At 38.5% G+C, this 17,037-nt stretch overlaps 1 protein-coding gene across 6 annotated transcripts in view; it reads right to left on the reverse strand.

Annotated features, from left to right (window-relative positions):
- TPD52 (tumor protein D52) overlaps positions 1–17,037 on the reverse strand; it is a 189,531-nt gene that overhangs the window by 107,382 nt on the left and 65,112 nt on the right. For all 6 annotated transcript variants that reach the window (XM_037142707.2, XM_037142705.2, XM_037142701.2 and 3 more), the window contains exon 2: positions 13,702–13,817. In XM_037142707.2, coding sequence (XP_036998602.2) covers positions 13,702–13,817 — 116 coding nt within the window. The remainder of the gene's footprint in view (positions 1–13,701; positions 13,818–17,037) is intronic.

The raw sequence follows: 17,037 nt of genomic DNA on the forward strand, positions 1-17,037 counted from the left end.
CTGATGGCTAACAAGCATATGAAAACATACTCAATGTCACTAATCATCAGAGAAATACAAATAAAAACCACAACGAGATACCATCTCACACCTGTCAGAATGGCTGTCATCAATAAATCAGCAAACAAGTGCTATCGAGGATGTGGAGAATGGGGAACCCTTCTGCACTGTTGGTGGGTATACAGACTGGTGCAGACACTGTGGAAAGCAGTATGGAGATACCTCAAAAAATTAAAAATGGATCTGCCTTTTGACCCAGTGATCCCACTTCTGGGAATTTATCCAAAGGAGTCCAAAACACTAATTCAAAAGAACATAAGCACACCTATGTTCACTGAAATGTTATTTACAATTGCCAAGATATGGAAGCGGCCCAAGTGACCATCAATAGATGAGTGGATAAAACAACTATAGAAAATTTATACAATGGAATTCTACTTGGCCATAAAAAAGAATAAAATTTTACCCTTTGCAACAGTATGGATGGACCTGGAGAACATTATGCAAAGTGAAATAAGCCAATCAGAGAAAGACAAATACCATATTATTTCACTCATATGTGGAATCTAATGAACAAACTGAACTAACCAGCAAAACAGAGATAGACTCATAGATGGAGAAAAGATGACATCTAGTAAGGGAGGGAGGTAAGGAGGTGGAGGGACTGAGCAAAAAATAAAAAGGACTCGTGGACATGGACAACAGTGTGGTGATTGCAGGGGGTAGCAGTCTATGAGGGAACTAAACAGATAATGGAAAAAATATAATAAAGATTATATATGTTTTTAAAAAGAAGTACATTAACAAAGTTGAATATGAAAAATGAAAGGCAACAATCTGAATGAATGAATAAGTGAAGTTAAAAACCAAGATTAAATGATGTGCCTTAAGTTATCAAACTAATATAAGAAACAGAATTTCAACCCAGGTTTTCTGACTCCATTCCTCAGTTTGCTGGCTAATTCTCATTGCTCACTGTTACTTTTTTAAAACTTCCTTCTTTACCCCAAACTCCAAATCTTGAAAAACTTGGAAATACGTAAGTTTTCAACCCCTTGACATTCCATGAGTATTAACTTCTCCTAGTGAAAACTGGGAAGTAGAAAGACCACTGTAAATCTTTCTGAACAACATACAAGCCAGTGTATTTTCACCTTTGTTGGCTAGATTTTGCTGCTAACATACCTAGCTCAGCACACCATAGCTAAAATTTCTTAATACAAAAATATATATTCAATTTATTGTACTCAGCAATATATTAGTATACCAAATATTTAATATATAACATATACTTATATATGTAATAGATATAATATTGTGTGTGTATAATACAACAATCTTAAAAGAATAAAGGAAAGCATGATTAGGAACCTCTGATATAAATAAAAAATAATGAATGCCAAAGTTACTACCAAGTTAGATAATCAAGATTTTAACCTTGGTATAAGAATAAACACACACAACAGATGAATAGAATAGAGTTGAGAATCCAGAAATAAACATTCACAGTCAATTGGTTTTCAACAAAGTACAAAGACAATTCAGTGGGAATCATTTTTTCCATAAAGGTGTGGAGACAATTAGATCTCCATGTAAAAGAATAAAGTTGGACCCCTAAGTCAGACCATGTATAAAAATTAACTCAAAATGGATTCAAAGTCTAAACGTTAGAGCTAAACTGTAAAACTTTTAGAAGAAAATACAGAGGGAAATATCCATAGCCCTAGATATAATACCCAAAGCACAAATAGCCAAAGAAAAACTAGATAAACTGACATCATCAAAATTTAAAACTGCTATATTTCAAAGGACACATTATGAGGTAAAAAAATGACTGACAGAACAAGGAAAATATTTGCAAATTATATATCTGATAAGGATTTAGTACCTAGAATACATAATGAACACTCACAACTCAATGAGAAGACAAGTAATCCATTTGAAAAATGGACAAAGGATTTAAAGACAGTAGTCCTCTCTTATGCACAGTTTGTTTCATGGTTTCACAGTTATCCATGGTAAACAACAACTCTGAAAACATTAAATGGAAAATTCCAGAAATCAACAGTAAGTTTTAAATTGTATGCCATTCTGAGCAGCACGATGAAATCCCACAACACCCACCCCTTTCCATCCAGGACATGACTCATCCCTTTGTCCAGCATCTCTGTGCTGTAGACACTCCCCACTGGTTAGTCACTGAGTAGCCAGCCATCTGGGTTATCAGATTGACTGTCATAGTATGGCAGGATTTGTGTTCAAGTCACCCTTACTTTTACTTCATTAGGCCCCAAAGCACAAGAGTAGTGATGCTGGCAATTCATATATGCCAAAAAGAAGCCATAAAGTATTTCATGTAAATAAAAGATTGAGAAAAGTATAGTAAGATATTCTAATGAAGGCAAGAGACCAAACTCATATAATTTTATTATAGCATATTGTTATAATTGTTCAAAATTGTCAGTTATTATTGCCAATCTCTTATTGTACCTAATTTATAAGTTAAACTTTATCATAGGTATGTGTATATAAGAAAAAGCATAGTACATGTAGAGTTTGCTACTATCTATGGTTTCAGGTATCCACTGGAGGTACTGGAACATATCCCCTGTGGATAAATATTGTAGATATTTTTCCAAAGAAATGATACCAATGGCCAATAGTCACATGAAAAGATGCTCAATACCATTCATTAGTAATTATAAAAATCAGTGATATTCCACTTCACCCTCACTAGGGCAGCTTTGATCAAAAACACACAAAAAAGTGTTGGTGAGGCAGAGAATTGGAGCCCTCATACAAGGCTGTGGGAATGTAAAATGGTGCATTTTGGCAGTGAAAACAGTTTTGGCAGTTCCTCAAAAAGTTAAATGTGGAGTTACTGTATAACCCAACAATTACCTAAATGTCCATCAACTGATGAATGTGTAAACAAAATGTAGTATGTATCTATACAAAGAAAATTATTCTGCCACAAAAAGGAATGGAGCAGTGATGAGTGCAAAAGTACTACAACATGGATAAACCTTAAAAAACATATTAAGTGACAGAAGCAAGTCACAAAAGACTGTATATCGGTCAATTCCATTTATATGAAATGGCCATCACAGGCAAGCCAACAGAGACAGGAAGTGGATCACTGGTTGCAAGGGCTTGGGGAAAGGAAGGATCGGGAGTGACTCTAGTGAGAACAGGATATATTCGGGGTAATATTTATTAGTGGTGATAGTTGTATAGCTTTGTGAATATACATAAACCACTGAATTATAAATTTTAAAACAATGAATTTGAGGGTATATAAATTATATCTCAAAAAAGGAGTAAAAAAATGAGTGGGAGGGATATTTTATATCCATTTTATTTAAGGTTCTACAACCATTTCAAGCAGTGACTCTGATGTAAAACCTTTTCAAAGTCAAATCAGTTATTTAAAATGTAAATAATTCTTATTATATCTAGTTATTACCATAATATGCTATTATTGTTACAACCATGAGGAAAAGTAATAGTATATCTGCCATATATTGTAGTTTTATAAAAATTAGGATAAACTTCTGATAAATCATGGATGTTATCAAAATAAAAGGCTAGGTAAGCTCACGAGCATCAGAGTCATAAACATCTTATACAAGACTCAGTGCTGCGGTGCATTACCTGTGACCTACACCTTCATAATCGTGAATTAGGCAACTGTTTCTTACATTTGACACCTGAAAAAGTCAACAAAGGACCATTATCTAGCATTCCTTAGAATTCATTAGGTTGTTTCTCTGGCAGCGCATTCACAACATCATACAAGATGTGGTGGTAGAGTGACTGTCAGTCACTGAGCTGGAGGCAAGGACCCACCAAAGAATAACCCAACAACAATCAAAACCCAATTACATCCAGAGAGCCAACATAAACAGCATAAAGGGTTTCCCAAGAGCATCAAGTTCAGGAGATGAAGGAGACTACACCACTGAATCTCCAGGTCTCCTACCATAGAAATTCACACCACAAAGTAAGAGAGTCAAAACAGATCAATTTAAGAAGCAGAATAAAACCAGAAGAGTCTCACAAATAATAGGAAAACAAAGAAATAATCCCCAGTCGAAGGGAAAGGAGGAAGGATCAAAAAGAATGCTAAATGAAATAGAGGCAAGTCAACTATCAGATATTGAGTTTAAAACAATGGTTATAAGGAAGCGCAATGAGCTCAGAATTACCAAACACTACATGGAAACTCCAAGGACTTGCTGCAAATTTATCAGCATGAAAAAGGACATAGAAAAAAAATCAACAAGAGACAAAAGGAAATGAAGAATACAATTTCTGAATTGAAGAACACAGAAGCAATCAAAAGCAGGCTAGATGAAGCAGAGGATCAACTCAGCAAGCTGGAGGACAAGGTGGAAAAAAAACTCCCAGAAAGAGCAAGAACAGGAAAAAAAGACTCAGAAAGAATGAAGAGGTGTTAAGTGAACTTCTGGACAACATGAAACATAACAATATCCGTATGATAGGGATACCAGAAGGAGAAGAAGGGGAACAAGGAATAGAAAACCTGTTTGAAAAAGTAATGATGGAAAACATTTCTAATTTGATGAGAGAAAAATTTACACAAGTCCCGGAAGCACAGAGGTTCCCAACCAAGAGGAACCCAAAGAGGCCCACTCCAAGACACACATAATTAAAATGGCAAAATTCCAAGACAGAGAATTTTAAAGGCAGCAAGGGATAAACAGGAAGTAACATACAAGGGAGCCCCAATAAAACTAGCAGCTGACTTCTCAGTGGAAATTCTCCAAGCCAGAAGAGAATGGCAAGGAATATTCCAAGTAATGAAAACCAAAGGCCTGCAAACAAGACTATTCTATCCAGCAAGGCTCTCAATTAAAATGGAAGGCCAAATAAGGAGTTTTCCAGACAAAAGAAACCTCACAGAATACACCTCCACCAAACCAGCACTGCAAGAGATGCTCAAGGGTCTACTTTAAGAAGATGAAGAAAATGAGTGAGAGAGAGTAACACAGGGAAAGACAGTAAAATGGCAATGAATAAGTACCTATCAATAACAACCTTAAATGTAAATGGATTAATATTCCAATCAAACAAGTGCTGGTGAGGTTGTGGAGAAAAGGGAACCCTAGTACACTGTTGGTGGGAATGCAGAATGGTGCAGTTACTGTAGAAAACAATATGGAATTTCCTCAAAAAGCTAAAAATGGAACTGCCTCTTGATCCAGCAATTCCACTGCTGAGAGTATATCCTAAGAATCCTGAAACACCAATCCGAAAGAACCTATGTACCCCAGCAAAGTGCTGGATGCAACCTAAATGCCCATCAGTAAACACACAAGGAATACTATGCAGCAGAAAGGAGAAGCTCTTACCCTTCATGACAGCATTGATAGAACTGAAGAGCATTACACTAAGTGAAATAAAGCCAGGCAGTGAAAGACAAATACCATATGATCTCATCTTTAAGTGGACTTAATCAACAAAACAAACAAGCAAGCAAAATTAACCAAACACATTGAAGTTAAGAACAAACTAAAAATAACCAGAGGGGAATGGGGAGGGGGATAATGAGGAAAAGAAGGAGAAGTGTCATCAAGGAACATGTACAAAGGACACATGGCCAAAGCCAAAGAGGGGTAGATTGAAGGTGGGAGGTGGGGCTGGGTGAGGTGAGGGAAAGCAGGGGTGAGAAAATGGAGATAACTGTACTTGAACAACAATTAACAAAAAAAGGGAAAAAAAAAACTATGTGAGGAAATGGAGAGAAAAGACCTTCTAATCAAGGAAACCAAGCCCTTGAGCAACACGGTGACCAAAATAGATCTGACATACATACAAAATGTGTCACCCCAAAAAGAATATGCATTCTTCTCAAATGCACACAGACCATTCTCCAGGATAGAGCACATCAGGCAAAAATGTCAAGTCTCCATAGATTTAAAATCATCTAAAGTATCTTCTCCAACCACTATGGAATGAAACACGAAATAAAAGAAAAAGGAAAACTATAAATTCAAAATATATGAAAGCTGAACAACGCAGTCTTATGCCACCAATGAGTTAAAATGAAATCACAGAGGAAATTAGAAAACACTTTTGAGACAAATGAGGACAAAAGCACAAAACATTGAGACTTACAGGACACAGTGAAAGTAATGCTCAGAGGGAAATTCATAGGCCTACATTTAAGAAACAGAAAGATCTCAAATCAATAACCTAATATTATATTTTAAGAAGCCAGGAAAAGGAAAGCAAACTAAACCCAAAGCTAACAAAAGGAAGGGAATAATAAACATTAGAGTGAAGATAAAATAGCGAGACTTCTGCCAAGATGGAGGCATAGGTGGAAGCACTGTACCTTCTCACACAACTAAGTTTAAAAAGAACAAAGTTTTAGCAACAAAAACGCAGCCAAACCACACAAAATTGAACTACATGGAAGTCTGACAACAACGAACCCTTAAGCCAAACCAGTAGGAGGGGCAGAGCCAGCAGCAGAGTAGAGTTGGGCAGGAAACATCCACTGGACCAAGCCGGGTACATGACCCAGGTGCGCCAGCAGCCGTGGGCGGATCCCAGGTGTGGAGAAGCGGGCGGACCCAATGAGGGCTGATCATGGTCACACATGCCCACACAGATAGACCCGTGAAGGAGCTAGTGGTGGTGAGACGGACTGCGCAGGCCCCAGGGGCAGGAAATGGTAGAGGGAACCACCATTGTCCCTCTCTGACCCCACCCCCACATACATCAAAAACCAGCATCAAAAACCAGCAACCTGGGTGCCTCTGCCCTGGTGAACAACTAAGGCTCTTCTCCTCATACATAACAGGCACAAACTGATAAAAACATGGCTCAAGAACAACTCAGAGCCCCAGAACCAATAAATCTAATCAATGAAGAAATAGCAAAACTTTCAGATGCACGGTTCAAAACACTGGTGATCAGGATGCTCACAGAACTGGTGGATTTTAGTCACAAATTAGAGGAATAAATGAAGGCTCAACTAATTGAAATGAATGGAAATACACAGGAAACCAATAGTAATGGAAAGGAAACTGGGACTCAAATCAAAGGAGTGGATGAGAAGGAGGAAAAAAATGACCAAACAGAAAAGGATGAAGAAACAAGAATTCAAAAAAAGGAGGAGAGGCTTAGGAACCTCCAGGACAACTTTAAACACTCCAACATCCGAATTATAGGGGTCCCAGAAGGGGAAGAGGAACAGTCACGAGTGGAAAACTTATTTGAACAAATAATAAAGGAGAACTTCCCCAACCTGGCAAAGGAAATAGATTTCCAGGAAATCCAGGAAGCTCAGAGAGTCCCAAAGAAGTTGGACCCAAGAAGAAACACACCAAGGCACATCATCATTACATTAGCCAAGATTAAAATGAAGGAGAGAATCCTAGAAGCAGCAAGAGATAAGGGGACAGTCACCTACAAAGGAGTTCCCATCAGACTGTCAACTTATTTCTCAAAAGAGACCTTCCAGGCAAGAAGGGGCTGGAAAGAAGTATTCCAAGTGATGAAAGGCAAGGACCTACATCCAAGATTACTCTATCCAGCAAAGCTTTCATTTAGAATGGAAGGGCAGATAAAGTGCTTCTCAGATAAGATCAAATTCAAGGAGTTCATCATCACCAAGCCCTTATTATATGAAATGTTAAAGGGACTTACCTAAGAACAAGAAGATAAAAAGGATGAACAGCGAAAGGACAGAAAACTCACAGTTATTAAGAAACACACCTAAAACAAAAGCAAACTAAGAGGACAGCTAGATCAGGAGCAGAACCATAGAAATGAAGATCACATGGAGGGTTAGCAACAGGGGAGTAGGAGAAAGAAAAGGGGGAGAAGGTACAGAAAATAAGTAGCATATATGGCAGGTAGTAAATATATAGGGGGAGAGCAAGAATAGTATGGGAAATATAGAATCTAAAGAACTTGAGACACGTGATCATAAACTAAAGGGGGGAATGGTGGGGGAGGGGTGTGCAGGGTGGAGGGGAATGAAGTGGGGGAAATAGAACAATTGTAATGGCATAATTAATAAAATATATTTAAAAAAATAGAGAACATAAAAACAATAGAAAAACATCAAGGCTGAAAACTGCTTCTTTAAAAAGATCAACAAAACTGACAAGCCTTTAGACAGACCTGCAATTTTCAACCAGTGTGCCACAAGAATTTTTAAAACATGTAATACCTGATTATTTGGTCAGGAGAACTGACTTCTTTTTCCTTTATACTGTCAAATAAAAAAATGGCTACAGCCAACACATTAGCTGTCTGGGGTGAATAAATGAAAATTATATCTACTCTTGTCATATTGGCAGAAAAAAAATTTTTTGGTGTGCCACAGAATTTTCATAATTAGTTTATGCGTGCCATGAAATGAAAAATGTTGATTATTACTGAGCAAAACTGATTTTAAAAAAAAGCAAAGACACAAATAAGTGAGAACAGAAATGAAGTGCCAACATTACTACCAATCTTACAAAAATAAAAAGGTTTATAAGAAAATACTATGAACAACTGTATGCCAACAATCTTGATAACCTAAAGTAGACAATTTCCTAAAAACACATAAATGATCAAAATTGACCCTCCAAAAAGGAGTGGCGGGGAAGCAGAAAAAGTGGTGGTCAGTTCCAGACCACCGCAATAAAGTGAGTCTTCATATAAAGTGAGATCTAATTTTTTTTTAACTGATGGAGGGTCTTGCCCTCAATAGCAACATTTAAATAATGCTCAATAAAGCAACACACAATAAAACAAGGTATGCCTGTGTACCATGAGCAAGTAGGATTTACCTTAAGAATGCAAGGATGATTAAACATATGAAAATCAATCAGGAACTTCCAGTCAACCTATGGAGGCACAGGTAAACATGCTTTAAACATGCTCAACACAAGTATCACCCAGAACTATCAGAAAACTGAGCTGTACAGAAGTCTGACAACCAAGGGTTTAAAGAAGCCACATTCATCCAGATGGGCAGGAGGGGCAGAGACACAGAGGCAGAGAGGCACTGAGATGCTGTGTGCTGCAGAGAGGGGGCTGAATGGCCAGTCGTACATTCACATGTGGTGGATAAAAATTGGAAGGGATACCACCGGAGTAAGGGATCCCAGCCCCAGGCCAGACAACACCACCCAGGTTTCCAGCACCAGGAAGATAAATTCCCATTACTTCTAGCTATAACAACCAGTGCATGTTGAGGCGGTAGAAGAAACTGCTGGATTTTCAGGAAACTCCTCTTAAAAGGCTGGCACAGGCTTAGAACTTACGCAGACCCACCTTCTCAGGGATTCAGCATGAGGGCAACAGCTGGAAGGGCACCAGTCGATTACAGGAAGAAAATGAAGTGACTAGGAACAGGGCAAGTGCTGAGCAAACCTCTAGAGGCCAGGCAGCAGTACTGTCCTCTCTCCAAGCCCTCCCCTCACCCAGAGCCACAAAGTAGTGAAGCAGGTTGCCCAGCCTAAGGTAATCCTCTGCTTCACACAATGTATAGGTGTCTTTTCTACAATAGGCCACACTACACTACTAAGACAGGGAGTCAAAGCTACCTAACACACTGAAACAAACACAGAGAAGCTGCCAAATTGAAGAGACAAAAAATATGTCCCAAATGAAACAACAGAGGAAAACCCCAGAAATAGAATTAAACAAAATGGAGATAACCAACCTATCAGATGCAGAGTTCAAAACACTGGTTATCAGGATACTCATAGAACTCATTAAGTATAGCAACAACATAATAAAGACCCAGGCAGAAAGAAATTTAAAAACCTAGGTGAAATGGATCTCTAGAAAAACATAATCTTTCAAAACTCAATGAAGAAGCGGAAAGCCTGAACAAACCAATAACAGCAGACAAAATTGAAGCAGTAATCAAAAAAACTCCTGGCACACATAAACCCTGGACTGGATGCTTTCAGAGGAGAATTCTACAAAACATTTAAGGAAGAGCTAACCTCTATCCTTCACAGAATATACCAAAAAATCCAAAATGATGAAGACTCCCAAACTCTTTTTATGAAGCCAGCATCATCCTAATCCAAAAACCAGATAAAGGCACAACAAAGAAAGATAACTTCAGGCCAATATCGCTGATGAACATAGATGCTAAAATCCTCAACAAAATATTGGCAAACTGCATCCAACAACACATTAAAACCATCATACACTGTGACGAAGTGGGATTCATCCCAGGGATGCAAGCATGGTATAATATTTGCAAATCAGTAAATCTAATACATCACATAAACAAAAGCAAAGACAAAAATCACATGATCATATCAATAGATGCGGAAAAAGCATTTGATAAGGTGTAGCATCCATTTATGATAAAAAACGCTCAGCAAAGTGGGAACAGAAGGAGTATTTCTCAACATAATAAAAGCCATATATGAAAGTGCTACAGCCAACATCATACTCAATGGGAAAAATTAAAATCTTTTCCACTAAGATCAGGAACAAGAAAAGGTTGTCCACTTTCACCAGTTCTATTCAATATAGTATTGGAAGTTTTAGCCACAGTGATCAGACAAGAAAAAGAAATAAAAGACATCCAAATCGGAAAGGAGGAAACAAAACTGGCATTGTTTGCAGATGATATGATAGTGTACATGGAAAATCCTATAGATTCTACCAAAAAACTGCTCTACCTAATAAATGACTTTGGTAAAACAGCAGGATACAAAGTCAATATCCAGAAATCAAAGGTATTTTTGTATGCCAACAATGAAACAGCAGAAGCAGAAATAAAGCTTAAAAGCAGAATATAAAAAATTGTGACAGCTGTAATAGCATAAGCAATAAAATATATTTAAAAATTAATCAGTATAATATACTGCATTAGTTGAATTAAAAAGAGAAAAATACATGATCATTTTATTCAGTGCAGAAAAGCATGTGACAAAATCCAATAACCTTTCACAATAAAAACAGTGAATAAATTAGGCATATAAGAAAACTTCCTCAATATGAATAAGTGCATTTATAAAAAGCTCAGAGTAATGTCACACTCAATGATGAAAGACTAAAAGCTTTGCCCATAAGATTCAGAGCAAGACAGGGATGCCCACTTTCACCACTACTATTCAACATCACACTGGAGGGTTTAGCCAAAGCGATAGGCAAGAAAATAAATAAAAGACATCTGAAGTAAAGAGTAAAATTACTTTTAACAAAGATGATATGATTTTATATATAGAATATTCTAAATAATCCACAAAAAGTCTAGCAGAGCTGAAAAACCACTTCAGCAAAGCTGTGGAACACAAGATTAACATGCGAAATGCAGCTGTATTTCTGTACAATAACAATGAAAAATCTGAAATGGAAATTAAGAAAATTGCATTTATAATCATATCAGAAAGAATAAAACACTTAGGAATAAATGTAACCACAAAGGTATCAGACTTATACACTAAAAACTCAAAACACTGGTAAAAGAAATTAAAGAAGACCTAAATAAATGGAAAGACATTCCATGTTCATGGGTTGGGAGACTTAATACTGCTAAGAAGGCAATAGTTTTCCCAATCAATCTATAGATTTAATAAAAGCCCCATCAAAATTCCAATGACATTTTTGCAGGGTGGAAAAGTAGACTTTAAAATGCATATGGAATTGCAGGGACCCTAAGTAACAACTTTGAAGAAGAAAAAAGGTGAATAACTTATACTTTCCAATTTCAAAACTTATTATAAAGCTACAGAAATTAAAACAGTGTGGTACTCTCAAAAGGATAGAAATAAAGATGAGTCTATCAAAATGGGGAGTCCAGAAATACACCCTTACATTGACAGTCAATTGATTTTTGACAAGGATGCTTAGGACATTCATTGAGGATAGTTTCTTCAATCAATGGTTCAGGGGAAACTAAATATTCACATGCAAAAGAATAAAGCTGAACCTCTACCACAAACCACATACAAAGTGTTGCAGACTGCTCTGCCTGGTTTCAGGAATTGTATCTCGACCCCTTGTGGCTAAGGGTGAGGGACGACCTCTGGAATGCCAGCCATAGGAGACAAAGCTTGCCTCTGGTAGCAAACACTGGCTCAGTTTCCTCTCCCTGCCCCCAAAGCTTGGTCACAGTGGGGGGCAACCTAAGCCAGACATGATCACTTAGGAGGCCTTCATGGAAGGACTCCGGGGGCTGCAACAAAGAGGGAGCAATGAACTCTCACCCCCACCCCAGCTTTGATATAGCCCAAGTCCCCATGTTCTCTGGGAGAAGCACTTCCTGGCTCTAACCCCCTTAAGCCTGAATACCTGTGGGGAGAGGTGCAGCTCCTTGCCTTGCTAGAGCTTGTCCTGGGGAACAATCTGGCATCACAAAGACGTCCTGATAAACCTGTGAAATCTGATCTGCTAAGAGTGCTTTCATTCATATGTTAAGGGTTCCAGCAAGAAACCCTAAAACTCTGTTTCTGATAGACACTCACTTAGACTAAGCCCTCAGATTTCTTTGAAATGTTATCTACTGTTTGATCCTTGCCACCCTGTATTCCTGTGTATTACAACCCAATAAAAGGCCCTGGAGGAGGGGGCTCGAGGCCTTTTTCTCCTTGGAGAAACTGGCTGCTGCTGGCCTTTTTCCCCTGAGAAACTGGCCACAGCTCACTTCTCCTCCCTAAGCAGATCATATCATGTCTGGGTCATATTCATTTTCATCCGTAGCACATGGGGGGACTCGTGAGGAAGTCACCCCCACAACAAAGATTAACTCAAAATGAATCAAAGGCTTAAATGGAAGAGCTAAAAGTCTTAGAAGAAAACACAGGGATAAATCTTCATGATCTAAGTTTCGGAAATGGGTTCTTAGCTCTAACACCAAAAGCACAAGCAATTAAAGAAAAAATAAATTAGATTTCATCAAAATGTAAAACTTTTGTGCATTAAGAAACCATGAAGAAAGTGTACATATGGAAGAAAACATCTATAAATCACACATTTGCAAGTCACATTAAGATAAAGATAATGCAACATTATTCAGCCATAAAAAGCAGTGAAGTCCAAACACATATCACATGAGGATGAACCTCACAAACATGCTAAATGAAATAAACCAGATTCAAACATCACATGTTGTAAAATTTTATTTTTATGAAATATCCAGAATAGGTCAATCCACAGAAACAGATTAGCAGGGGCTGAGACAGGAAAGACTAGGGGACATCTGCCTGATGAAAACGGGTCTCTTCAGGGGTTGCTGACAGTGTTTTGGAACTAGATAGAAATGACAGTTGCATAGCATTATGAATGCTAAACACCACTGAATTGTACACTTTATAATGGCTAATTTTGAGAAAGAAAGGGAGATAAGGTTCAAGGATGCCTACATCCAAAACACAGACAAGAATACAACAAAGTCATTGTTGCAGACAAGAAGTGAATGTAGTAAATATAGGAAGGAGAGACATTCACCAGCACCCATGTAGTCCATTTCCTACTTTTCACACTACTTCCCAGACCCACTTTACCCACATATACCTTTTCTCAGGTAAAAACAAAGCAGCATCTCTTCTATTTCCTCTCCCCTAATCTAGGACAAGTAATGAACAAACATTGCTTTCTCTCCCCTGGAACTGACTACAATATATTACCATGTGCTTAAGAAAAACAAACAACAATGTATCTTAAGTGAAAACAGGTAAGACTATAGAAGGAACGCTCCCTTACCTTTGCAAGCTCTCTCCTTAGCTCCTCTTGCTCTTCCTCTGACAGGGTCTCTGTAGCATTGATTGTGGCAGCAGCATCTTCTCTGGTGTCGGGTACTGGGTCTGTTCTCAGCAGACCTTGATGAGGGTTACAAAAAGAAGTGTCTGTAAGATATGAAAGCTAAGCACAATCTTCCTTTATGCTCCTCCACTGCCCCAGCCAGACTCAAGCCAATGAAGTTAGGTCCACACATCATATGCTGCACTTTCAAACGACCTAGCTCCCCTACAAAAGACCACAGAACAGTTGGTGCTAATCACCAAGATCCACCAGCTTAGACTTTGCCAAAATACAGATTTAAAAATACAGCATTTTCTCAGCTTCCACTCATGTCCACAGTCGCAATACACACACTGCAAAGCAGAAGAGTGAAGAGGCCAAGAATGGGATCTTGGGAAGGCTTAGAATGATGAGCCAGTGAATCAACAGGACTAGTAATTCACAGGAAGCAAGGCAGGGAGGGGGGCTCTGAGCATCTTTAGCTTCCTCTGGTTGTCAGATCCGACAGTGAACAAGCTCGAAGAAGAAACGCTGGGCAGACTCAGTGCCTAAAGAAGTTTTATTCTATTTCTTTCCATTAGTTAGTGGATATAAGAAATACCTTCGTATAGCTTTTTAAATATGTGTATACACACAGACACAGGGTGGTTTACCGTTGTGAATACATAAAACATAGTTTATTCTTGTATTGTTATTTATTATAGTATTATTTTCCATACAAACTATTGTAAACCTACTTTTGCCCCACCCTATACATATACATATATATATATATATATATATATATATATATATATAATCCAAATACCCCTTAAAAATTCCTAATGTGTATATTCAGAGAAAAGACCAACACCCATGTAAAAGCTTTTCACATTATTTAAGACCAACAGCGATGGCGCCCATCCCCCTGGAACAGAGCCAACGTCTGGCCGTCCATCAGGAAGAACTCAGAATTTCCAGTATTTCTAGAGAACACCAGGAGGCGCTGCCTCTCAGCACCTTTGTCCTCTCCTCTTGCCCATCCAGCCATGCACAGGGTGATGGTGAAGCCAGTGAGGCACCTACCCCTGGGGTGCAAAATTTAAGAGGGCACCAAAAACTCAGTATGAATAATTTAAATATTTGAATGCAATCGTTTGTAAAAATCAAAGTTCAAAGAATACAGGATGAACAAAACACCCAAATCTAAAATGACAGACTCACTACTGCTGATTTTTCCTTTCGCAGCAGGCTCAAAAATACTTTTGTAATTGTTTCTGATCTTAATTTAAAATTTTAGTATATCATTCATTATGAGTTTCTTTACATTACGGACAATGTTTTAAATATCACATTCATATATTATTTATCTTGACGACTGAACATCTGGGTGCCCCTTAAGTTGCTGGGTGACGCCCTCGTCAGCCATTCAGTCCGTCGTTTCCATGTTGCAGGTTTGTGTGCCCGTAGTCTCCCACGGCAGCAGATTTTTTCATGTAGGGGCCCAGGAGAAGGTCTCCTCGTCTTCATGCCACCGTGGTTGTTCCCCACCCCACCCCACCCCCCACATCTATTGCTGAGAAATGCTAGTTCAGCCCAAAGCAGGATGCGAGCAGCCCATGACAGACTTAGCAGCCAGGCAGAGAGGAAGAAGGAACACCGCACTGTTCGACAACAAGCCAGCACCGTGACCAACTGAAGAGGAGCAGCCAAATCAACGATCAGACATCTTGTAAAAAGTACAAAGACATTAACTACACAATCTATTGTATATTAACTGTATAATGGTAGTTAGTAATTATAATAACATTAATCGCTAGCATAACAGTATCAAAATAGTGTTTGCCTGGACAGTATTAACAGAATTGTTAAAGGCATCAAAGTAATACAAATCGAACCACTTGAAACCACCAACTGGAGTGGCAAACAGACCAGGGCTAAGCCCCCTCCTGCAGAGACAACACGGGACAGGCACAAGCAGTGGTGGTATGGCTCAAACAATAACTGCTCCTGTAGGTTTCCTCTGAAACAGTAGTGAACAGGCTGCCTGGGTAATATGAGCATTTCTGTGATAGAAATTCGATCACGCCACTCCCAAGCTTAAAATCCTTTAGCTGCCCCCTATGGTTTTCAGAACAAAATTCAACCCTGTGGTTTAGCACACAGGCCTTACTGGGCTCATCCCCTGCTACTTGGCAGTGGCACCTTGGACTCCAACTCCAGACAATTCAAACTGTGGGCAAGGTGCCATAAGACGTACTGTTACAAACCATCCTGGGGGCGCCCATGTATGTTTGCAAATTCATCCTGACACCAGGCTCTGTTACAAAGGAGTATGAGATTGAAAATGGGAGACAAGCACATAGGTAGCAATCTTACAGGCAAAATGGGAAGAATCACAATACAGTTCTTTATAAACAGTATTTATTTTTAATGTTTTGTTCAGACCTTTGAAATTCCCCAAGTAGAACAAGACATCCCACCAAAATCCAAAATTCAGATGTTAAACCATGCCATAAACAGCAAAGACTCTTTCATACTTTTTAATAAACAGCATTTTGCAAATCTACTTTAGGAAAATGCAGTATCTGACTACTAAAAATGATTTATGCATAGCTGCCCAATTCCAAAAAGAATCGAAGAGAATTCTAATACTATTCAAGTATTTAGTTAGAGTACGGGGGGGAAACAATGTTCTAGAAAATGGGGTTATTGGGTTACCCACGGTTGGCTTCAGGATCTCCAAAATGACCTTGAGATTTTATATTCAGAATCTAAGAAAAGTTAGCACGTAATTACATGATTTGCTTTTTCCATATTAGCCTGCAGGTGGCAGCAAATTATCAATATTATAATCTAAAGGAGAGGTTTCAAGGTGAGGACAGGGGTAAGGGGAGCATGGAAAATAAAGGACATGAAGGAGACTAGAATGGTAGGTATTGAGATCAGCAGCACAGCATGACAGTCATGAATTAGGAAAATTATTAATAATCACAGCCACCACAGAGTGCATGCTATTCATACCCGCATCTGAACTAAGTGGTCTGAGCGCATTATGTCATTCCCGTGCAACAACACATCCATGATGTGGGATCACCCTTACCATTTGCAGGTGAGGAATCTGAAGCTTACAGAAGTTAAGTAACTTGCCCATGGTGACATCTGAAAACGTGGTACAGTTAACATTCTGAACCCACATGGTTTGATTTCAAGGCACATGGTTCAAATCATTGATTTCCGAAATACAAATAAAGACAAGAGTCAGGGCTAACAGGTCATCCTTGGGATGCTTTTTAGAAGCAACAATAAATAAGACTC

This window comes from Artibeus jamaicensis, unplaced genomic scaffold, assembly GCF_021234435.1.
Source record: "Artibeus jamaicensis isolate MK-2021 breed Jamaican fruit bat unplaced genomic scaffold, CSHL_Jam_final scaffold_916, whole genome shotgun sequence".
Classification (NCBI taxonomy): Eukaryota; Metazoa; Chordata; class Mammalia; order Chiroptera; family Phyllostomidae; genus Artibeus; species Artibeus jamaicensis.